Source organism: Psittacula echo (genome assembly GCF_963264785.1).
Source record: "Psittacula echo genome assembly, chromosome: 1".
Classification (NCBI taxonomy): Eukaryota; Metazoa; Chordata; class Aves; order Psittaciformes; family Psittacidae; genus Psittacula; species Psittacula echo.
Window position 1 is genome coordinate 31484221 of NC_137735.1, and position 26567 is coordinate 31510787.

The 26567-nt window shown below is 35.7% G+C and overlaps 1 protein-coding gene across 3 annotated transcripts in view; it reads right to left on the bottom strand.

The window, feature by feature from the left end:
* SGCZ (sarcoglycan zeta) overlaps nucleotides 1-26567 on the bottom strand; it is a gene marked incomplete at its 3' end in the record, with an annotated part of 494596 nt that overhangs the window by 138162 nt on the left and 329867 nt on the right. For 2 of the 3 annotated variants that reach the window (XM_080615415.1, XM_080615413.1), the window contains exon 3: nucleotides 3034-3135. The exons of the other annotated variant lie outside the window; for it this stretch is intronic. In XM_080615415.1, coding sequence (XP_080471541.1) covers nucleotides 3034-3135 — 102 coding nt within the window. The remainder of the gene's footprint in view (nucleotides 1-3033; nucleotides 3136-26567) is intronic. 3 annotated transcript variants of the gene reach the window in all.

Sequence of the window (26567 nt, forward strand, 5' to 3'; positions counted from 1 at the left end):
CCCTTACCCATAATACAGCATACCTGCTGCTAATATCACTGGACTTTCTGCCATTCTCTGCTTTGTGCTGACTAACGGGAAAGCAGTGATGCCCTGACCTGCAGCACTGAGAGCTCTACATAGAGGTCCCCACAAAGCCATTCTACAAATCATGTCACCAGTTCAGAGGAAACAAGACTTGTTCCACAATGATGTTATTTAATACACTTCAAGATATCTCAGGAGTTAATAGAATTATGTGACTTCAATGACTGTGTTCTTTTGCTTAAAGAGCAAACCATTATTTTAGAAAATAAATAAGCAACATGTAAAAGACTGCAGACATCAGCTACAAATGAGTTTCTGATTCCACGGTACATTTTAACTCCCATATATATCAAACTTTAATCATTACTGCTTCAAAAGAAAAGATGTGGAAAATCATTGCTTTCTGTAGCACCCAAAGTGATACAAAATGGCTGGTGATCAGGATAGTTCTTCAGAATTCACTTTGCAGTGGCTAGGTCTCTACTGACTATAATGGGAGCTCAGAAGACCTGGCCCACTCTTAAATTTCTACAGCACCAAGGTAAATGTGACAAAACAGCTAATGTCATATGGAGATGCCAGAAGCCTGGGGAAACACCATGCAGAGACATCACAAATCCCTACTGTAAAGCTTACTACAGCTCCAGAGGTTTTTTTTCATCATTCCCTCATGACATGCTCAACTGCATACACCACAAGTTACTGAAATTTTATCACAACTACTGAGCAAGTTAGCAAAAGACCAGAACATGAACTTAGTTCACAAGCACTGCAAGATAAGAACCAAGTTTATATACATTCTACTTTCTTATTTAGGTAACAAGTGGTTTAAAGTTAATAGATATAAGCAGACCTGCGACACCAAAAATAGTTTAGTTTAAATACTTTGTTCAGTTAATGAGCAGCTGTATCTCTTTTCTTCTGCTGGTTTGAGGCCGCTTACTGACAGGTCTATCTGTTTTTCATGAGCCTCACAGGATTAGCATGACCTTGCATCAGGCTCTTGCTAGACTTTGCATCCTGCTCCCTTACTGTAGTTACATTTCTGTGTATATTTTCCCTCGAGATTTGTTAGCAACTCTGAGTGAAATTTGGACCCTACTTGAGTCTCTCATTATCTCACTTCAAAAAGTTTCCATGTTTACGTTAACCAGAACCAATGTTCTGCAATACAAAGCACTGTGCAAGCAAATATCCAAAGTCATAACTCTCACATACAGTAACAAAACAGTAACAGACACCATCCACATGCAGAAAGGAACTGGGAAAAATCTACAAACCATGACTAATGTTCTGCTACCCTTAAGAAATAGTATATTCCCTCAAAGATTATAAAACCTGTAAATTTTACACCAATTTCATAAAGTCTGCATGTTAGAATATTCATACTAAAGACATTTATTGTTTAGGCATTATATGTTTTACTAGACATTAATGTCTAACTGAACCCTTAAAATATTAATGTACAGATAAAAGACAAACTATTGTAGATAATTTAATGAATATCTAGAGTTTCAAAATTTTAAAGAACTTTAGAAGTGATCACACCTTTCCATGGCAGGGTGGTGCAGGAAAAAAATAAGCTCACAGCCAAAGTTTCCTTTCATAGATGCCTTTCTGATTTTAGAAGGAGGAATCCGTCCTTATTGATTTACTTTTGGTATCAGTGTTTGGTACTTGGTCATTTATGTCCTTATGCACTGACTGTTCCACTGTTTCCATGTCCCTCAAAATGCTGATATTTGCATTAATTTAGAAATAATTAATTACTAAATGTTTTATTATAGATTTGTCTTAGTTATTAATATTTTTAGCTACCATTATAAAAGCAACATCATGAACAAGATTTTGTAACCACTGTTATGTATAGTGAGTAGAAAAGTAAAAGAATGTTTGTTCTGTACAGTGATCAAAAGTCAACATTGTTGAGGATATATTGTCAATTAAATATTATAGAATTTTCCATTACTTAGGACAGTATTGCTACTCTGTTTTACAGAAAAAAAAAGACAAAGACTACCTCACACATTTATTAACACAAGAGTGAACCAACTAAGATAAATGGGAAACTGTCATGATCTCATTTCTGAATATACTTATATACATATTTATATATACATATCTTTATATACATAAAAGATAGTTTTCAGCAGACAGAACTTTCCACACAGGCATTTAAGGTAAACATATTCTGCAGTCCTGTTAATTTTTGCAGTATGCATGCTAAAATTCTTTGCAAATGACTGACTGAACACCATAATAACATTCCTCCGATCATAGGTGATCACTTGCATGGTAAAAACAACTTAAGAAATTTCCAGTATTTCTTTTAATCTATTGAAAATATTAATATAAACAGCATACCTGAATAAAAATAAATGCGTTAAAATAAGCTACATTTCATTTCTGAATGCCTAGTATCTTAATTTTCTTTCTTCCTCTGTAACAACCTAGTGCTTTATGATAAAACAGTTGCATTTAAGCAATATTAAAAATAGTTCTCTTTGAAGAATTAAATCCTAGAGACATTATGCAATTTAGCAAGATTGCCTGTACCTAATGAGGAAAAAAACAAAAAAATCCAACAACAAAAAACCAGGAATCACACTAGCTAATGCTAGAAAGAACTTAAGCATATACAAACCCATTCTTTATTTCACTGCATTTTGCACATATCACAAATCCTATGTTTCTGGAGTTCGCATCAAATAAAAAATCAAATGTTCCATTCCCAGTGCTGAGGTCATTTGAAGTATAAAATATGCATGCTTTGAATCTCCTTTCTTTAGGATGAAACATTTCTTTCAAGAGACAAGCAAGGTTTCAAAAGAAAAAAAAAATATCATTTTTGACAAGAAGGAAGCTTTCACAGTTAAGATATTCTCAAGGCAAACCTCTACTGATTGCTAATTTAGGAGGTGTAAGAATTAAACTTTGTAGTTTGAGACTGAAGAAATTAATTTATATTAGCTGTAAATTAAGAAACAAAAGATTAAAACCACATACCTTTCGCGAATGGATTTCTTTCACGTATAATGGAAGTAGAAATTCAGATATTCCTTCAAGTCGTATTCCTTTTTTAGTCACTCTCAAATTTCCCATTCCATCCTACAATCAATAATATATATAATTCACTTTAGGAAATAAACTTATCCAGAACAAGCTAAAAAGAACACAGTAGCTGGCCTAATACCTAAAACTAATGAGTACTGTCCAGCTGCTCAGAGCTCCTCTGATGATCTTGAACAGCAGCTAGATGGGGGAGGATTTATAGGTAAAGCTTCATCTAGGATCGAGGTATTAAACTGTGTAGCCTGATGATGATGAACTGCGTACATAATTCGTTAGCTGTACCTAATGCAAGGGCACAAATGTAGATTCTAAGTATTCCTTTGCTGAAGAGGTTAAGCTAGATCTAGAATTACAACTTCTAAATCACTAGTTAATTTTCTCTAAATATATGTATATATGTAACATTAGGTAAAGCAATCTGTTATTTTTACGTAGTAAAATAATAGAAAAAATATTATGTCATTGTTAGGAAAATATATACGAAGAAAGAAAAAAGGGGGGTTTTATTAGTAGTTGATCATCACTACTAGGAGCATGTTGCTGGTGAAAAGAACAACTTCAGAAATGTTGAGGGCTGTTTTCAGCTGTTATTTTTTGGTTTACCTGAATAAAAATAGGAAAGTGGCCATTGTAAAAGCCTGGATATAACAAGCAAACCAAATGATTCAATGTTTAATATAATATAAGCATAGAATAGTTGCATAATAAGGCTTTGGTTGTATTCTTATAGGAAAAACAATGAAACTTGCTCGATACTTAAGAGACAGGATCATTTTGCACACTGATAGAAATTCAAGACTTTTTACCCCTGGATGCTTGTTACTATAATCCTGACAGAAGATAATTCTTTACCATACAGGCAGTGGAATTCAGCTAGATCCACTTAAGTGCAAAATTACCAAATTTAACTTAATTGCTGATTAAATGTTTTGATGCCATTGCTGACTCTAATGTAGCAGAACAGTAAGAACTTGCATTTCTGTTCCGTTGGCTGAATTGTGAAACAAATAACCTCCACTTGCTGGGCAGTTGTAAATAGCTGGATAAAAGTGTCCCCAACTGTTACAGCTGATGATGGAAGAGGATGCTGAATTAAACACTATTATGCTTATCTAAAGATGGTATAGCCACTATACCATTATAGTTATTCCCTTTCTAAAACAAATGATGCAAGTATGGCAGATATTTGAATGACACCACTACATCCACATTTGAAGCAAAACTGTGAAAATGTTAATTCTTTCTGACAACAAACAGAATTACACTTCATACAATGTAATTCAGCTGATAAAATTTCCCAAACACAGCAATGATACGTGATAGGTGGCTTTCCACACTGTAACAGATCTGTAAAGATCATACCGTTAGAAATCATGCCTTCACATATGAGTTATAGGACTAGAAGCCTAGATACTTCTGACTACAATACCAGAAACTACCAGAGTCAGAAAATATACTGAACTCCTTTCCAAAGCAAAGAAATATGGAATAACAAAATGTAATATTAAGGCTTTCTATAATACAGAACATCCTCGTTAAAGTAACGGCATCAAGAGAAATTCACAGACTCTGTAATAGTTTATATGTTTACCAAAACGTGTAACTGATTAAATAAAGCCAAGAACTGCCTTTTTGTTAGAAGAAGTGCTGTTTGTATTCAAACTATATATCATGGTTTAACTTTGTCCAGCAACTAAACCCCATGCAGCTGCTCACTCATACACACACCCCCTCCAGTGGGATGGGGAGGAAATCAGAAGAGTAAAAGTGAGAAAACTTGTGGATTAAGACAGTTTAATAGGGAAAGCAAAAGCTGCGCACTAGCAGAGCAAGGAATTCTGCCACCATTTTCCATCAGCAGGCAATGTTCAGCCATCTCACATGTAATAGTTACTTGAAAGGACAACAGCCATCACTCTGAACATCCCTTCTTCCTCCTTCTTCCCCCAGCCTTATATGCTGAGCATGATGCCATATGATATGGGGTATCCCTTTGGTCAGTTGGGGTCAGCTGTCCTGGCTGTGTCCCCTTCCAGCCTACTCGCTGTGGGATGGTGTGACGAGCAGAAAAGGCCTTGACCCTGTGTAAGCACTTCTCAGCAGTAACTGAAACATCCCTGTGTTATCAACACCGTTTCTAGCACAAATCCAAACTGTAGCCCCATACCAGCTAACATGAAGAAAATTAACTCTATCCCAGCCAAAAACAGCACACTATGATAGCTGAATTATCAAATGCTTTTTAAAGAAGTAATGTAATATTTTAAAATGTTTTTCTTAAATCAAGATATGAGATGTCTATAAAAATTATTTCACATATAAAACCTCAAGCATTTGTAGGCTTTCTAACAAAGTGTAATATAAGACAGTGGTGCCTTTTTTTGAAAAGAAAGTAAGACAGACTTTGTTTCTGAATGTGTAATCTGCATTATTATCCATTAATTCTCAATTTCAGCAATCCTGTTTTTCTAGATATGCTATAGTAATAACATATAAAATCATAATGGGAAATAATCAACTGAGCAAAAAAAACAACCACCATGCTCTATTTTTCTCAGCAAATAAATACTCAACAAGAAATAAGTACCTATCTTAAAGGTCTTTTCCAACCCAGTCAATTCTATGATTCTACAATTCTATGATTCTATGATTTGGATATAAACACATTTTCTAACTGAAAAGGCAAATTCAATATATTTTATTATCTGCTTCTATGGAACATTTGTAACTGTCAGGCACAAAATAATATTTACAATAAAACTGGGGGTGGAGGGAAAGGCTGAAAAAATGTGAAGTCAAAATTCCAGAAAACTGGAAATGCTGAAGTTAAGTTTGCCTAGGAAAATTCTATCTGTTCCACCTTGCATGTATGCAAACAATAAAGTCTATAGTTATACATACAATCTACCATCAAATCCCAGCTAATTCCACACAAGGTTGGCTGCTCACTATTTTGTTTTGTCTCATTATTTTCTTTGCATCTATTGCACTCTGTTAAAACCGTGCTTTGAAGACAGTACTGTCAGATTCCCTCTTGGCTTCTCTTCTCATAAGTGTTTATTGCTGAAGTCACACAGTTCTTCACAACTATTAATTAATTTTCAAAATACTTGCAGTGGCTTTATATCAAGTGATACTGTTCTTATGCTACTGAAGGGGAATTGAAGCACAGAAATTAATTTGTTCAGTAGTGTTTGGTACTTATCGCATTTTCTCAGTTTATTTTTAGCTGTGGCAAGGTAATTTGTATAGCAAGTCGAAACTGCCAGAGTCTCAGAAACAAATTAATGATAGAGCCTACTGCACCCATTAGGGCTTCCCCTTTCCTGAGTGACATTTCCAAGCCCTCATTCTTTAAATCTTCAGCAATGACCTACTCACCTACCAGAGCCCAAGATTTTGAATACAGGCACTAGACAGACAGGAGCACTCAAGTTTCTGTAAAATTACTCGATACAAGAAGACAGAATACATTCTGGAGTGTATGTCACAACTAAGATATAGAACTGAAATAGTGTGCCTGTGACCTTAATTGCTTGATAAATGTAATAATCTTCCAGAAAGTAACTTCCTGAAATGTGCAATGACTAAGACTGAATAGTAAAATAGTCACATACGTACTATGACACAATGACGCTTTCCCCCTTCACAGAATCACTGTCCAGTATGTTTTCTTCATCAGTAATTCCTCACACAATTTAAAGAGGAGTTGGAATAAGAAAAGGTTTTCGTTGAGTTAGAACTATGCTGTTAGAGAGAAAAATTCAAGGCTTTCCAGAAGTAACAGAACTGGATTAAAAGTTGTTAGGATTGAAAAGAGTAATCAGAAGAAGGTCCAGTCTCCTGGTTCACTTTATGCACTTATGACCATGAAGATCAGTTTAAATTTGGAGTTTCCCCCAAAAGATGAAAATTAATATAGAGGAGTTTAAAAGAAAACCACAAAAGAATTCTGTCTTAAAACATATTTCCATCTTTCTCTAGATATGATTTTGATATAATATTATTAATATAATTAATTTTAGGCATTCCTTTTGCTAATCTTCAGAATAAACTGCCCAAATTACTTTAGGCTTTCCAGGCAATGGATACTCAGTTTATCATTTTGGTGTGAACTTTATTCTAGGGCAAAAATAGACTTGAAAGAACTATTCCAGTACTTTCTTACAATAATTAAATGCTAATTTCACATACTGGAACTGGGATGAAGTTAGCTTTCTTCATAGCAGCTTGTATGGTGCTGTACTTTGGATTTTTGCTGAAACACTGTTCATAACACACTGATGCTTTGGTTATTGCTGAACTGCGCTTGCACAGCATCAAGTATTTCTCTTCTTTAGTCTCCCTGTGCCCTCCATTAAGTAGAGAGAGGATGGGCAAGGTTTTGGGAGCACATAGCCAAGACAACTGACCCAAATTGGCTAAAGGAATATTTCATACATCTAACATTAGGCTCAGCAATAAAAAGTGGTGGTAGAGGAAGAAGTGCGTGAAAAGGAGGATTATCTTTCAAGGTGCCACTGCTTGGAGAATGACTGGGCATCAGTCTGTGGTAGGTGGTGCATGATTTTCTTTGCATTACAAGATTTTTGCTTAGGATCATATAATTGAATTTACATGCACAAGCGTGGGGAAAAGTAAACTGAAGTAAACTGAAGTGACTAAAACATGGATGAGTAAGATTTTTTATTTCAGTCTTGTATGGCATTCTTCCAGTTTTCCTTAATAAAATACACCAAATATCTGTTTCAGTACTTTACAACAGGAACAACAAAGTCGTTGATGGGCCGGGAAACACATTATTATCAATAATATTCAAGTTTTTCAGAAGTTCTGCAGTTATACGTGATATTCTGCTTGTTTTCTGAGTATATATTTAAACCCACATTCTGTCTCCAAAAGCCCACAGTCTGAAGAAAGAAGCACTGCACAAAACCTGGAGAAGGGAAAAAATAAAATAATAATAATGATTTTTAAAAAGTAGTATTTAAAGAAAGTGCCTAAAAACAGTGTCTTATAAATTAATAAGCATTCACTGTCTGTTGCCTTGTGGGCATAACAGCTGAGCCTGAACATGGAAAGGATTCTGGATGATGCGGTTGTAGTGCTACGAAAGACCACAGATGAAACATCTGTAGTGTAAAAATATGCTATGCAAAAGGAAAGAAAGGTGGTTGAAGCAATGAAACAGTGGTGAATTATACTGAAGATGGAAAAAGAATACTGAATTTTATATGAATGCACAAAAAAACAGACTATATAGAGGAACAGTGATGGGACAATTAAGAAGATGAAAGATATTAGCAGCTACACTGTTGATAAAATGGAAAAGATACACAAAAGGTTGGGAGGAAGATTACAAGCGAAATTATTTGTATTGTGTTCACAAACACAAAAAGCTGGATTTCATAAGCAGAGTTGGAACATAATTCCAGCTGGAGAAAAATTGTACTTGTACGTAGTTATGGATGTACAATTGAAAGAAAAACTGTAGACAGCTACAGTTCTGCATAAACAAAAAGGGTAGTGGTATCAGAAATGAAAACAGAGTGCACTTGCCTGAATTAACAAGAAAGATAACTGAATTTCAGTAGCCAAAATTAAAAGTAAAAAATGACAGGAATATACCCAGTACAACACATCGGAATGGCAAAAATCTGGATAGATGGAAACATCTGCCTTCATCCATTTGCTGAAAATAACAGCTGACCCTTTGTGGATATCAGGGAAAAGAAGGGGAAGAAGCTACTATAGTACAGTGCACCAACATTTAAAGGGATATAAACTAAGGAAAAAAATAATATATTGAATATATTCTGTCCTTTAGAGTGATTTTTGAATGTGTGGAGCATGGTCTGGATTCTTCAATTATAAAAGTAATCTTGAAATACACGTATGAACACAAAATACAGGCCTACCGAGACCAGACAATAAGAAAAAATGCTTAAATATTTGATTTTATTCCCTGGTCTAGGTACTTATGTTATTTTTCATTCAGACATGGACGTATCCTTTATTCAAGCAGAAAAGGCAGAATACTATGTGTTCTCATAGATTAATCTAGATTAAGGTACAATCTTCCTAGAACTCTTATATTTCATATTACTGGATTTTTTACAATAATGTATAAATTGCATGTTCTTAAAGCAAACATAATTAATAAATTATGAAAAACACAGAACCTAATTATGCAATTTTTCTATCCCTAGATATCCAACATTCTGGAATTTAAACAATAAATACAAGATTTTCAGATGCACTGAATGCGAACAATTCTAACAGAAACTATGTGGTGAGAGGATATGTATTTGTCATGGTTTAAGCTCAGCCGTAACTCAGAACCACGCAGCTGTTCTCTCACTCTCCACCCTTCGTCCCCCCAGCTCCCGAAAGGATGGGGAGGAGAATTGAAAGAATGTAACTCCCACGGGTTGAGATAAGAGCAGTCCAGTAACTAAGGTATAACACAAACCACTACTGCTACCACCAATAATAATAAAGATAAGGGAAATAACAAGGGAAGAGAATACAACCACTCACCACCTGCCGACCGATACCCAGCTCAACCGAGCAGTGATCTAACCCTTCCAGGTAACTGCCCTCAGTTTATGTAGTGGGCATGACGTGCTGTGGTATGAAATACCCCTTTGGCTAGTTTGGGTCAGGTGTCCTGTCCCTGCTTCCTTCTGGCTTCCCCTCCTCCCTGGCAGAGCATGAGACTCAGAAAGTCCTTGGTCAAAGTAAACATTACTGAGCAGCAACTAAAATCATCTGTGTTATCAGTGCTGCTCCCAGGCTGAAAGTCAAAAACACAACGCTGCACCAGCTACTAAAAAGGAGAAAAAAATGACTGCTACTGCTGAACCCAGGACAGTAGTCTAGACCAAACACTATAGAAGTGAACAATGTTATACCTAATATATCATAAACTTTTGGAAATGAAACTAATTCTTTCTTTATTTTGATGCATATCCTCACCATTTTAGTCAATGTTCTGTTTACATTAAAATTCTGTGATTCTGTTAATGTATGGTCAGACCAACAAACAATAATTTCTACCCAATACAGCCTTTTACAATCAATATTTAATGAGTCAGAAAATGTGGAACACTCCTTACAACTCCATAGTTCGTGGCCGTGGAATGCAAGTACCAAACAGAGTCAGGCAACTGTAAATGTTCTTCTCTGTAAATGCTGGCAAAATTATTAAGAGCTAGTGAAGGGTTTCAGGTCTATGTAGAGTCAGTTATAGGACACCAGGAACTAGATAAAGAGAGGAAATAGAAAACACAGAGAAATGAGGTAAAGAAGATCTGTCCCTCATCTCAGTGTAAACACCAAGAAGTTGTAAATCTAGAAGTATTATTCCTTCAGTCATCATCTTTCCTCCCTTTCTTTCTATATATGAAGACAAATTGATTACAGAAGGTTACAAGTAATTTTGTCAACAGACTTCAGGTTTGAAAAACAAATTTGAAACGCATCTATTTCATTATGAGCTGAATATTTCACCATTTGGCTATAGCACAGACTTCACTGAGTGATGAATTAAAAAAAAATATATAAAAAAGTAAAAGTAACTGAAGTGGGACCCAAGAGCAAGGTGGAGTCAACTCCATCAACTCCAGCTGCTGTTGGCAAAGAATGATAATGTCTCCTGTTACCATTTGCAGGCAGGGCAAATCTAACACCAGAGAAAGGTCTGGATAGCAGAAGTTTGTGTATATTGCTTTTAATTTTGTCAGTACTGGGAGAAAGCTATAATAATTGCATGCTTTGAATGATAGGTGTTAGTGTCACTGTAACTGGACTAATAACACTGTCTTGGTAAGACTGCTGATTTTTTAATTAGACTAACAATAAATTACTGGGTGTGGACGTGTTTATTTAGTCCATATAATTTGCACAGGTTATTCAATGTGCTTCTCTGCCTTTGAGGCTTGCTTGTAATTTCAACACAGCATCTTGAAGATAATTTAGCCATGCTGAAAAATTAATCACATGTTATCCCTGTATTTTAGTATTTAAGTGGTTGCCTGACTTCAGAAAGAACAATTAAAAACTGCAGATTGCTAACACACTGATACTGGAGGAAAATAAACAAATCATGATGACAAAAGCAGTCATCTTTGTTGATAAATCTGTAAGAAATATTTACCTATAAGAAACCATAACAAATCTGTAGAGTCCCACTGTTTGTTGCATATACATAAGGCTTAATTAAGGTGTTAGAGCAGCAGCTCTGCTGTTTCTCTAGGAATCTCTACAATTTTTAGGACATATCCCTCTCATGTATTCCAGCCCTTACACTGAATTAATGCTAAATTACCTAGATTTTTAGAAGTTTAAAGATGATTTTGGTGGAAATGCCTTGTAATTCATTCAATCACATACAGAAAATGAGTTGTGTTGATGCAGTTACATTCGGTGTTTCTTGTGTTTGCAACTTGCCCTGTCAATGAGCCTGACACAATCAAAATTTCAACTCTTGTGCCACTAAACTCTATATGCTTGTGCCAATTTCTGCTTAAAAATACTTCTAGAAACTAGCTAATCAGAAGGTGAGAATAATCATGTAATATACCTAAACTTGTCCAATGAGGCAGTTCCTCAAAATCCCTATATTCTAGTTTATAAGTAAAAGATAGGTTATTACAGAAAATATGATTTTTACTGTTACGATTTTATTCTCTGAAGAAAAAAAAAAAAAACTGTGAAAAAATATTCACCCATCTCTAGTACATGTTTAACTCAAGTTTCATCTCACATTTCTACTATGCTTTCCAAGCAATTCAGGACTGGGCATTACAAGGCTGGAAAAGTTGGGGCAGCAAAGAAAGCAAGCACTAAACTGATATGGACTACTGTACACGGGGGTTGTACAGGGGGGTATTGCTTAAAGTATATTGCTTGCTTAACGCCTATCATGTCTTACTATGATTTATTAGGGGCTACAGCTACTTGCTAAACAATGTATACTGCTTGCTTAATATTTATTGTGCTTGCCAAGGCAGGTTGGAAGGATGCAAGGCTATTGATAAGAGGAAAGGAACTGTGACTTGGTTCCTGCTCCTTGGACCCCTAAGCCAGCCAAAACCAGCCTCTGAGCTTGGACCAAGACCAAGGGACCAGGGAGTATGCTTGACGACTACAGGTGAAAAGTTCAGGCCCAAGGAAGACTTGTCTACTTCATCTTGAGACCCTTGCCCACGACCACCAGGAGGCACTGCGCAAGCGCAAAGAACTTTTTTCCTCATTATAATATGAAGCCAAGATAGATCATTAATATGTATAGGCATGTTGTGTAACCTGATTAATATGTATACCTTTAGAGAATAAATATAGAGAATAAATATAGAACACAACAACACTGGGTTGCGCATGCAACCAATGGAGAAGCAATCCCCCATGCGCCTCAGCTGAATAAAGGCATACCTACTTTACAACTTTAACGAGTTGTGGAGTCTATCCGCGTATTGAAACAAGCATTAGTAATCTTTCCAGCAGCATTTATTTCTATTCAAAAATTATAAAGCATGTCTTGAATTGCTTGAATTCAAGTTAAGAGGTTCTACTATTGGCTTGCACTTCGGCAAAATCAGCTATACCTTTACTGCTCCTGACATAATGATTTGAGTTTCTCTTGTTCTATTCCCTGAAGGCAGATTCTGTATCTTCTTTAGACAACCTACTATATTGCCTAAATTATCCTTATAGTTCAAAGTACTTTCTTCGTACATACCCTGAACCTCCAATGCTATAATGCAATTGCTTCTGTTTCTTCTTTAGATACATTACTAAATAATCACAGTTCATTGTCTTTCCTTGTACATAATTTTCCATCTTAATGCTTCCTTTTGCTCCTAATCTGCCTTTATTTCATCCACATTGCTCTAAGAAGAATTAAAAAAAAATAAACAGAAGAAATAAACAACAGCTTATGAACACCACAGCTATGCAGAGAAAAATCAACTGACTTGTTTATTCCAGCATATCTGGGGTTTTTGCAATATTTTTTCTGTTACTGATATATGATACGCTTAGAATCAGATAATTGTTATCATAAAAAGTTAATTTAAAGATTGGATTCCACAAACTGGCTGAAAAATAGCTTTCTTTATGTACTCATTAGACCACTTATCCTGTATCTGATAGAGCCAACTTTTTTTCCTCCTTAGCCTGAGAGAAGTAGAATCTGTAGATGACTGTTAAAATTACATTACTCTAATGATTGCTGTCTTCTTAGTAACAGTCCAGTTTGTATAAATAATTAAAATCATTAGAAAAAATTTAAGTCATTTGCCATCAGTACCCTTAACACCAAGATTCCTCGTCTCAAGCGAACTTTTAATATTACCAGAAAATCCATGCTGCTCCATCAGAAAGACTGAAGACCATTTTAAGATAAACCTTGCAAGTTAGGACTTGTCTTCAGATTTGAGCTCTGGATTTAAAATATTCCCTGATTCAGACTGCAAAATCTAAAGAAATAGGATTCTGGTATAGCAGGTGAATAAGAATAACTAGGGAAGCCATAAAAAAATGTTTGAAGGTACAATTTATCAATTTTAGGAGGATTCATTAATTTCAGGGTTGCTCATGATAACAACTAGGCAAAATGACCCAAAAGGTGCTTTCATATCCTGTGTTTTCTTAATATTTTACACTTGTCTAATAAGGCACATGTATCTTCCTAAATATTTTCTTATAATATGACTGTATTTGTTACAGAGGAAGACTTAACTTACAATAACCTCATGAGCCATTAAATGGAGGTAATGAAGTACCTACAATCAAAAACATCCTTCAGTAACTCCCTTGACTGGCACTTCTATTCAGCAAAATATACTTTTCTTATAACAAAACAAATATCATTAAGTAGGAGCTATTAACACTGCTTCCTTGATCACACTGTAGCAAAAAGCATTAAAGAAATCAATTTTCAAGACAGTCTAAGGAGCCCATTACTGTCAAAATCGAAAACGATTATTTTAATGTGAGGAAAGCGTTTATCAAAACCTGGTAATTGCAGAATTTTACTTTTCAAGAGATGTGACTATCTAACAGTCTTTAGAGTATCTATGCTTATGCACGTTACTTAGTATTCCGGTATAAACATTGCATGTTTTTCAAAACAGATACCACACATCTTTCAATAAGCAACACCTCACTCTATTGATACACTCAAAAAATTAAATGGGACTAAGAATGAAGTAGTTTGCTGCAGAGATCCATCTCTTGCTATCAGGGCAAAGGAAATGAAAGTGTAAGAAATGCCACAAACTTGCTTGAAAATAACTCCTCTTTTATCTAACAGCCTGCTTAATAGAACACTCATCTCCTAACTGATAGCTTCAAGTTCCTTCTCTGCAGTCCAAAGGGATTAAAAATCATAACTTTCACTTTTTTTGCAGAGTGTTAAACCCCACAATGATCAGGGGAGCTACCTAATCTCCCTGCAGAGCTCAGCATGACAAGACTGAGAATTTATCAGTTATGTTGGCGAATGGAAGAAGTCTTGTAAAGGGGATAATTTCAAGAGAAATCTCAAAAACAAATTTATTGCATCATTTTGAGGGATGATAGTGTGTTATCACATATCACAAACTTCCTACAGTATGGCTAAACTCCTGACCATTGAAGGACAATGAAAGCTATGTATTTGTGAGTCAACAGTTCAGTATCTCACTGGCTTTTGTAACAGGGCAATTGAGGACTGATTGGAAATGGAAGTTTTAGAAGGCATGGTTTAGTATCACAATTCAGCCCGTTAAAAGCACAGCATCAGTATCCTCTCTGTCATCAAATCTGTTTCAGACTACAGTTCTGAGGGTGCAGCCTGAATGCAAAGTGGCTACCTGGAGTTGTGTCCACACAGGAACCCAGGAGGGGAATTGTTCAGTCTAGGCTCTGTGCTCAACCCAGGGAACACAGACTTCTACACTTTTAAATGCAGGAAACAGGAATGAAAGAATCCCTGCAAATATTCCCTAGGAAACTGGTAAAAGAACCATAAGCAAAGTGAGGAAGCTCAATGCCCTTATGATCCAAAAGGATAGCAATATTATGCTAAGCATGAGAACCTCCAGTGAAAAAGTAGTTGACCAGCTGGAAAGGAATCCAGAAGTACCGGACATGGAGGATGAACTGGACATCCTCCAGAGAAGCAGCTGATTAGGGAAGCAGACGAAGGTCCAATCCCCAATAGCAACTAAAGAACCCATACCAATGCTAGCAAAAAAGAAGCTGTGCATCCTTAACACGAAGAATCATGAGTCTGACTAGAATCAAGACTCACCAGCCATCTGATTATTACTTCATGCAGCTCATTTGTAATTATAGTAATAAAAAACAATCTAGGGAGAGAGAGACATGGAAGAATTTAAATTCATGCTTGTTGTGGAAGAGCGGTAAGGGAGCATGGATTAATACACTTGTTCTAAGGTTCAGACCAAAAGGGAGAAAGAACTGCTAAATTACTGAGAAAAATGGTTATAAATAAAAAAAAAACAACCTCCAACAAAACAAAACAAAAACCCAAAACAAACAAACAAAAAAAAAAACCCACCAAACCACACAAAAACCACACACACACACAAAAACCCCAACAACCCAAACAAGACACAAACAAAAAAACATTACCACTTTGGGATTTCCCTGTCAGACCAGAAGGATCAAATAGATGATGTATTTATGAAAAGTAAACCAGAGTACAGACCTCAGTGATAACATAGATTACTGACTAATATCTTTTGTGAATGCAGCAGGACACAGGCTGAAGAGGAAGCCGTTGAAAAGCTTTCATGAAAAGAGTAATGAAGGGGGGGGCGGGGGGGGAGCTGCTTCACATTTTCCTCTAATTAACAGAGAAGAAACAGATAAGAATGTGAAGATTAAGTGGTAATGTAGTTGAGATTGGTAACAAAAGGACAGAATTCTTGAAAGTTAGATTAGAAGAAAAATAACTCCAACTAAAAGCAATGTATTTGAAGAATTCAAACTTCAGTAAAAGGACTCTAAGTGAAGATTTCCTGGGAGACTTGCCTAAGGTGAAAAAGGAATTACAGTGAAATGGTAGTTTCTTAATGAACCAATTTACCCAAAGGAGAAGAAAGGCTTCTGATAGATACTGAAGTATATTGACATTTTTGGTGGGGTTTTCTTCCCTTTTTAATTTTCTTCTTTAGTCTAAAGGTCAACATAAATCGTTTCTCTGTTTTAACTGGTGCACCAGTGATAAAAGGATTAAGATCCTGCAGGGGAAGAATGAATGCATTTATGAATACTTGTATAAACTAGGTATATTCAAGCCAGCTGAGTAAAATGAACTTCACCCTGAGGTACCCAAAATCTGCAAGCAATAAATTATTAGCTAAAATGTGGCTACAACAGTGACATAGAGCAGTAGAGTGCAGCAATCCCTCATTTCCCCACTTACTCCATGTTGGCTCAGACTGTGGGGCAGTTTTTCTGTATGTGAAGGGGATTCCTTTTGGATGAAATTAAATCAGAAGATCTGTTCAAAGTGCAGCAACAGTCTCTAAAAGGAACAGAAAGGTCTCAATCAATGTGTGATCTGCAGCACAAGCAAGTCTCACAGCAAGTACCAAGTGTACATGCACTGACAGAATGCTCTCAAAACACAGAGTTCCTGTGTTCTTCTGCTTCTTGTGCCACTTAAAAAAGCTAAAGGTCTCAAGGTCAGTAACCAGCTCATGCAGACACCCTCAGCTCCTAGCTGAAGGAATTGATTTATATTACACCAAGATATCCCATGGTTCAACATACTTTTTTTCCCTTCACTTGCTGCATCCCATTTCAATGCTTTTCTGAATTGCTTGCACAAAGTCTATGAGAGCCTGTAAAGGATGGATGAAAGCAAACTGTAAAGGTGAAAACCAGAAAGGCAGAATTGGTGTTTATCTTTTAAAAGGCAAAATAGTGGTAGTAAAGATCAACTTACCTTGAACTCTAAAAAAATACCATGAGCTATATATCAGAAGAGAGAATCAAATGAATTATTTGTAGGAAGCTGGAAGATGCCCGTGAGATCAATGACATGCAAAGTAATGAAAAAACCAGTAAGAGGATAAGACTGAAACAATGGACAATGCAAATAAGCATTAAATAATAATTAAAAAACCTACAAGGAAGGGCTAAACTTGATGATGATGTTCAGACTGGAGAAATTAGGTAGACACACAGTAATAATCTTTAAGTAGGAAAATACTTTCTTCACGCCTACTGATAACAATAAAAAGTGAACTTGAAGAAACTGAAAATCAGGTGGGTATTAGCCGAATATTTTGACTCTAAGGATTGGACCACAAACATTTTGCATCTGTAAAGGTTTTTAAGAACTTTTGGACACACATCTCAAGAATGATGTGCAGTTTAAGCCATGTTGCAGCAGAGGGTGAAACAGGTGGCTTTTGGAAAACACTTCTTGTCACTCTGTCTATAATTCTTCTGAAATTTTCATGCGGAGATTATTACACACAGTATGTGTCTTCACAAGGTACTGAACAGGACTTTTGTCTCATCTTTGTTGAAGAAATACTTGTACAAAATACATTTAAAGCTCTTTTAAGCCCACTTTATACACTGCAAATATCTAAGCTACACAACTAAAGAAAAATCAAAGACACAGGAGAATACATGTGAACTTATGCTCCTATTATTTTTTTCCAGATTATTTCCCTCATTTTTACTGTATTTATTATATTTTGCTGAATATATTTCTAGACCAAGGAAATAAGAATGCTGTTTTCAAACAATATCTTACAGAAGTCTAAGTGCTGCATATTTTCCCAGACAGCTTTTAATTAAAAAAATTAATAACTAAATAAATAAAAAGATTTTAAGGGATGAAGATTGAAGTACACCTGAATTTTCAGCAATTGCCCCTTTCAGCTGTTGAAAGCAGCATGATTTGTCCTGACAACGCCCTTGAAGCCAAACAGAATCATTATATTTAACATATGATCTCAACTTCAACATTTATTGCTGATTTCATTAATGTGCAAAACGTATGTACACTTCAGATTTAAGCAAGTGTTTTGCCTTGACTGTTTCAGAATTATGATAAAATTAGTCTTGACTAGCAATAAACCCTGGCAAAGTTTTACTGGATTGCAAGAAAACAAGTTAAGAAAACTAAGGCTAGTTAGTTACTAGCCTTAGTAACTAATATGGGGAAAATGAGGGAAGAGGAAGGGAAGAGCGGAAGGTTTTTGTGGCAGAAGTAGTAGAGTTATGGAACAAGTCTCATTTCTTAGTGTGCAGAAAGTAAGGAAGTTCTGAGAATACCCACATAAGGTGTTCTGTAGTACAATTAAGTATGCAGTAAATTTTTCACATCAATGCTTTCATACATTTATTTACTCATACTTCTCATCACTCCCAGGAGAAGGTGTGCAGGATCCTTGTTTGGATATATGATGGAATAAAAAGGAAAAAATGTCCTGAAAACTGGGCTGATAACAGGCTGAAAATAGTAAAGATGTTTTGGGATATGGTAACTCTCCAAACAGTAGTGACAGGCTTTGACTGATGAATTCAGCCAAGCAAATGCAGCATAATCTATCCAGAGAACATAGATTTAGGATGTCAGTTTTAGCAAGAAAATTGGGTTGTGTAATGATAAAAAAAAAAAAAAGTACAAAAATACATCTGTGAGCACAGACCCTTAGATCAAAGTGAGAAAACAGGAGAGATTTAAAGGCAGAGGTTTTATGGGCAAACCACTCCTGCTAGTGCAGACAGGACTTGCTATAGCATCTGCAGAAGGAAAATAGCAGAAGCATTTCTCTCTCCACCTTAAGGGACAAGTATCTCATTTCATATGCTGAGAGGCTTGAGAATGAAAAAAGAGAAGGCTGGGGTGGGCAGAGGAAGACAACAACTGACTAACTCAACTTGGCATTTCATGGAGAAAAAAGTTTTGTAAATTTTATTCTTTGCATATTCTTTTCTCAATGTAAACTACCACACATTTCCTTTGATCTGTCATCATCCTTCAGCTGTGACTAGAGTCACGGTTTAGTCACATCTATATTTTTTCCCTAATCTTTCTTTCAATTACTGTGAAAGAAACAGCTTTTCATGAGGTCAGACTAAATGCTTTTATAGTAATTTCTAACTATATTTTCTGCATACAGAGGTTTCCTGAATGCAAGAAGAAAAAAGATATTCTATGAAAATCAGAGGTATAGAGGGAGAAAAAAGAGGAGGAAAAAAATGCAGTAAGGTAATCCTAAATCTCAAATATGCAATCTTCACTATCTTCAATGAAGACATTTTGTTCTACTGATCAAAAGAAACGTAAAAGTTATTTTACAGTGAAACTGACACTTGTTGAAACTCTAGGTAAGGACCCTGTGTCTAACAATTCACTAAAGAAAAAATGTAAAACTGAGAGAAAACTCATCAAGTCAGTTTTGAAGTGTCTAAAACACAGCCTTTCATATCAATTTTTCAAAGCATATCATCTTAGGTATATCTTAATTTAAAAGAAGAAGCACTAACAAGTATATTTTTTCAAGGCTGACTTAGTTCTTCTACCTTGGTTCAAAGGAAAAATACTTCCTCAGTATAATTTTCACAGACTTAACCAGAAAGAAAAGATCCTTAACAGCCTACAACCTCTACAGCTTTGACATGTTCAACAAATACATATTTCTTGGGTTGTTTACTTTCAATTACAAGTGTCATGAAATTGCTGAATTTCATTACTAGTGGCATCCTTTATGATCACCAGTCAGACAGACTAATCTGAGATTTAATAGCCACATTTTGGTAATGCAATTTTTACTGTATTTTTGTAAGGAAAAAGATGTAGTATGAGAAAAACAAAATTATAAATTAAAAATATTAAAAGGAAGAGGTTCTTCACTGTTAAGTCCATCATGTTAAACACATGATGCAACAGAACAAATGATAAATTATCCTCAAACACAGATCACAACCAGGAAATTTATCTGATGTCTTATGAAGTCAACTGGAATAATTTTCGTGATTATATTTATAGTTCAGAAGCTATTTGCATGTATGTAGAGGATCAAACATTTCAGTTCTCAGTGAAGATGAAACAACCCATCTGTTGGGACATGAAAGTTTTTGGACTGATGCATTTTCAATGCATATGAGACTACACTTGCATAATCAGTCACCAGCAAGTTGTTGATGGAAAAAGGAAAAGGAAAGAAAGGGCAACAACAAAAACAAAGTAAATTTTAATACAGCCATTCTCTTTTGGTAGCACTACTTCCAATTTAAGTGCATTTAGAGATACTCACACTATCTTCAAAATTAAGATTCAATGGAAAGCGGGGGGGGGGGGGAAGAAAAAGAAAGTTATGTACAGTCATCTGCATGTAAACACCATTCTGCCCTAATTGCATGTTACATGCTTTATACCAAAAACTCTATGTACAACTACAGGAAACAATTAACTTTTTTTCCCCCAAAGTAAAAGAGAATGTAGTGTAAGTACAGAATTTTAAGATCTCTGCTGCTGTCCTGTAGAGTCAGTATAGCCAATCTAATGGGTATTTCTGCTTCCCTCTGCTGTCTGATTTTTCCTACTTGATGCTTTGAAAAACACGAGCAGTTTCAATCTTCACCGGTGATAAAATTTCCCTCTCATGCACTACTGTGACACACTGAATACTGTAAATTCATTACCAAAGTAGTAAAAATATTCCTACAGAACAAGTCTAATCTGAACTACAAATTATGATTTTTTTAACTGAGGTCCAATCTCAATTGAAAGAGATCTCTTTCTTTTTAAAGCACCCTTTTTTATTTAAACTCTAAACATTTAATTTTATTTCTAATCTAACTCTTATTTGTTTGAAATTAATCTTGAAAATTTTATCCAAGTAAGGCATCTCGGAACTTAAGCCATATTACAAATATAACTCCATATAAATCTGCGCCAAGTTGTTTAGAACAAGAAAAAAAAAAATACTGTTGGTGACATTATAAGCCTTTGGCTATCAGCTCATATGTTCAAATAAATGCCTTCTCATGGATAAATGATGCTTCTGCAGAATGCTGGACAGTTTGTGTACTACAATCATCTTTAAACAAGATACTAAGTTCCCTCTTCTGCCCCCAAATATTTTTATAATTAAAACCAAGCATGACTGACTACTGCTAATCTTTCAAAATAGGCAGTAAAAGTGTCATAATAATGTTATTAAATACAGGAATATTTTATAGTGATACAGATTTTTATCCGGAGGCTTTCTTGAATTCTAGTATGAACAATCTGTTTGATTATGTTCTAACAGAAAACTTAAGTGAAATCCCAAATAGCACAAATCCAGTTGTGGGTAGTCTATCATTGTATGCACTACAAAATTAAGATACCCACTGATGCAAAAGTCTGTGTCACATGGTAGACACATACTGGGGGTGATAAAAAATGTATCAAGATTATGCCAGTCAGACATACTGCAGCTGTCAAATAACAGCAAGAATTACTCAAACACATGAAAGGGCACCAAGTTTTCAAAGACATCATGTATAATATTTGGTCTGCCTGATATGCATACATATCAACGAATCTCATATATATCTGAAAATCAGGTCTAGAAAACATGACAACTTAGAAGTGGTTTTTGGATTACAGAACACATTTTCATACAGTATGGGTAGTGATGTTCATATTTCTTCAGTCAATTAAGAAACCAACAGAATCACAGAATCATCCCAGTTGGATGGCACATCTAGGGTTTGCCTAGTCCAGCCACCTGAGGGCTCAGAGCAGAGTCAGATAGACCATCTTACTCCAGACACTCTCCAGTTGGGTTTTGACTGACTCCAAGGACAGGGATACCACAACCTTCTTGGGCAACCTCTTTCAGTGCCTGATCAATCTTACAGGAAAAGCAGGGGGTTTAGGTGTGCTTTACATATGTTTAAAAGCTAAGGTGTTTGTCTCATTTACATTAGAAAAACAGTAAGAAAACAGAAAGTATTGTCAAAGACTCAGACTCAAAGCTGGAATATACAGAACTAACATGAACTTCTAGACAAAGAAATAAGAGAGGCTTGTAGCACCTGCAGTGAGGGAAATCTTGGGTCAGGTGAATGCACCAATTTTACTATAATCAGTATTTCAGCCTATATATGCAATATAATTTTCAATAGATGAGTTTTAATGTCCTAATGAAGTCATTGTTTTATAATAAAGTTGAATAAATGTGACAAAGGATGATATCTACTGCTTTGTTTCCCCCACCCTCCACCCTGCTCCTAGTGAATATCAACCATATAGTGACAACATGGTTAAATTTGAAAACTATTTCAAATTTCATACCAATTTAATAGAAACCCAGAAGTTATCATAATTCTTACACAGAAATGGAAACCATAAAGCACCTGAGTTGATTTCTTCAGCAATTCAATTTTACATAGTTAGCCTTACACTGAGCTTGCTTGAAACTTTGATGTTTTTCTCCCAGATAAGTATTGACTGTAGATGCCTTGATACCAAGAAATAGGTAAGACATCATTTTTGTTGGCAATTATTCCACTGCATTATGCACTTTTTTAAAAATATCCATGTAAAGATGGTACACAGTATTTCTTGACTAGTCTGATAAATACTATATGCAGATTGAAAAGCATTCTAACACGACATTACCAACCCTGTCTTTACAAATCTAAAGTCTGGAAATGTTTGGAACCACGTTAGTCCCCCTCTACAGCATAAACAACTTGCATAATAATGAGAGAAAGAAAACTATGTTGCTAAGCCCAAATCCCACAACCAAAGAATCCTGTCTCCAAGCTCGTGATTTTCAATGCCATAAACAGCTTACAGAACTCAGTTGTATCAAGAACTTAGGCAGTTTTAGAAAGGCAAATCCCATCCACCATTTCCAGAATGTATTTTCAGATTTTAATTGCTAGTCTCATCAGCATAACTCAGAAATACAACCACAGAATGCCAAGGTTCTGCACTATAACACAGCACCCAGTTTAGGAAGACAGACTACATTAGCTGAAGTGTCCTACATTACAAACACGTTTTCTTGTTATCCAAGAATCCACATTTTATTTCAAGAAGGTATTTAACAATTTTACAATGAATTAGTGCTGCTATTTTTTTTTAGGAGGAAAAAAACCCCACCCAAACTAGCCAACAAAACAAATATTAACATGTAGCAAATAAAAGGCTACATTAAAACAAGCACCAAACTACCAGAAAACTGACTGCTCTTTTGCCCTTTAATCTCTATCATGCATTCTGTTTTACCACACTTCTCAAAAAAAAAAAAAAAAAAATCTGATATTTTCTTATACCTACAGGTTCTGAGATGAAATATATGCATTTCCATTCTGAGATTAAAGTCTATGTTTACATATCCAAGAAATTAGATCAAAGCAAGCGTAATAAAAAAGACTGTTAATAGATATACATTATATGTCAAACATTTTTTCTTCTACATTGGCGTATCATACAGCATCCAGCTTTAAGTAACAACAAAAAAATGTTGGCAGGTCCATCTGTTTTATTATTCCCCTTGGCACAGGCTAAATTTATCACATAGTTTTGAAATAGACTATATATTGTTTTATTAGATTAATTTAATTGTGCATTGGCATCAGTATGTGTCAAAATTAATGGCTTTTTAATGACAGTACATGCTAATGATTAACTAGAAAAACTCAGAAAGGGTGAAGGAATGGCTTTAGAAATTATTAATATGACAAGTTTTTAAATATTACTATACATAAAACTGACACACACACACACAGAAAAGAAGAATGAAACTAGCTTTGTCTCCCTCTTCCTTCCATCCTGGGAATAAAAGGAAAACAATAAAGTGTAGAAACATTTGCTTATGTTTTAGCAACTCGATAAGTACTCTGTGTAACCCCATTGTTCTCAAAATATATTTCACTGAAAACATGACAAAAACTTTTTTAAAAGAGTGAATACCACATCACTATGATATTATGTTCACGAAAATAAAACACATGCAAAACAGATTTCATCCCAATTCATCTTTTAACTTGGGGCACTTTTTGCTAAATTCTACCTGTAAAACAGAACAGATGCACATTACATTCCCGAGCAGACAGCCTAGTTTCAAAAATCCAAGGAATAGGAGTTAAAAAAGAGTTAGAATATTTTCTCCTATTGTGTTTCTAAAATACTGCATTTAAAAAATGGAAGTCCTTAAGCTATTTGCGTCAGAAGTTAAAAAAATAATTTGATTGAAAAATTTATTGAGATAAAAATATTTAACAGAAAAATATGATATTTTCAAAGATACATTGAGCAATGGGATTAAAAATTTTCCCCAAACCTCTGCAAATGACTAAAATGAATAATATATATTTTACTTATATACAAGTATTTATGTCATGTAGCCATGACATTTGGATTAATCAGCTGAAAAACATAGCCTTAGATGCTATTATGAAATGGTGGATACAAAAACTCCTCCCATAACACATGAGATCCTAACAACTAGTACAAAATATGGATTTTGAAGCATTAAGTCTGTATTTCTCACCCTTATCTCCCTCTGCATTATTCTCTGCTGCTAGTGCGTGCATCCTCAAGCCTGTCATTTCATTCCTGTAACTATTTTTCCATTGAGCTGTAACTTAAGAGACCCATTAGCATGTTACTGCATGGTGGACTTGCTTTCCATTCGTCATTCTTATTTAGCAATAACTTTGATAAAGATTAAACATACTAGATTTCAGAAACCCTAAGTGGATTGACTTTGGCTAAATTCAAGGCCTCCTACATGTAAAGGTCTCCACAAGGCTTTGTACTCATGCTTCTCATTATTGTGGGGGATAAGTAATGAGTAGTTTCTAAAACAATAATTAAAAATCTCTGCACATTCCACAGCAGTCAGAATCATAGAATAGTTAGGGTTGGAAAGGACCTTAAGATTATCCAGTTCCAACCCTCCTGCCATGGGCGGGGATTCCTCACACTAAACCATGTCACCCAAGACCTCATCCAACCTGGTCTTGAGCACTGCCAGGGATGGAGCATTCACAGCTTCCTTGGTCAACTCATTCCAGTGTCTCACCAGCCTCACAGTAAAGAGCTTCTTTACATCTAACCTGAGCTTTCTCTGTTTAAGTTTTAACCCATTACCCCTTGTGTCCTATCACTACAGTCCCTAATGAAGAGTCCCTCTCCAGCATTCTTGTAAGCCCCCTTCAGATACTGGAAGACTGTTATGAGGTCTCCACGCAGCCGTCCCTTCTCCAGGCTGAACAGCCCCAACTTTCTCAGTGCCTTCATACGGGAGTTGCTCCAGCCCTGTTCATCCTCATGGCCCTCCTTTGGACTTGCTTCAACAGCTCCATGTTGTTTTTATGTTGAGTGCACCAGAACTGTACACAATACTCCAAGTGAGGTCTCATAAGAACAAGTTCTTTGTTAAGTCATGACATTTTCTTCTGTATTATTGCATGTTTTGAAAATTTTGTTAGAAGTAGATTATTTTTGATTGATGTTTAATAGCAGCTTGAAATAAATTCTATAGAAATGATATAACTTATAGAGCATTCAATAACAATTAGCATGAACACTGAGCTATATTCAATTTTCAATCTCCCTAGGAAAACACGTCAGTTACTTCATGCAGACAATAAGGGCTGAAAGTAATTTCAGTGTGATTAATAATACTTCTGAGTCATATATGCTTGAAAAAATGGCTCAGTGAATTCAACAGCCTACATGTAAAAAGTCTCCACACTCTACATAGTCAGCAAGAGACTTCTGTATGGAAATGTACGTGCATGCAGACAATGACAAACATTACTTTAGAAAAGACTTTTGACACCACCTCCTGCCATGCTTTCCCATGATACCTGAGGAGCCGTGAACTGCAAGAACCAACCACTAGTTGGGTAGAAAAAGGCTGGGCCACCAGATACATAGGGTTGTAGTCCAAGGTTTGCCAGAGAGATGGTAGCCAGTTTCAAGCAGAGTTCCCCAGGTATCAGTATGTTAGTCAATAGGACCCTTTGGGAAACTGCCTTCAGGGACAAGACAGCAGAACAAAGCTGGCAGATCTTTAGGAATGCTTTCCATAGAGTGCAAGAGCTCGTGTCCCTCCATTATAAGAAATCAGGAAAGTACAGCAAGAGACCAGCACACATGAGTCAAGGCCTCCTCGTCAAACTAAAGGGCAAGAAAGAAATGTGCAGGGTATCCTGGGAAGAGTATAGGGACACTGCCTAGCTGTATAGGGATGGGATTAGGAAGGCCGAAGTGCAGCTGGAGCTGAACTTGCCAAGGGACAGAAATGAAGTCTTCAATAGGTATGTCAGTCAGAAAAGGAAGGTCAAAGTATATCCTTGATGAACAGAACTGGCATACTGTAACTACAGATGAGGAGAAGGCTGAGGTACTCAATGACAAATTTGCATTAGTCTTCACTGGCAATCTCTCTTCTCATACCTCTCAAGTGGAGGAG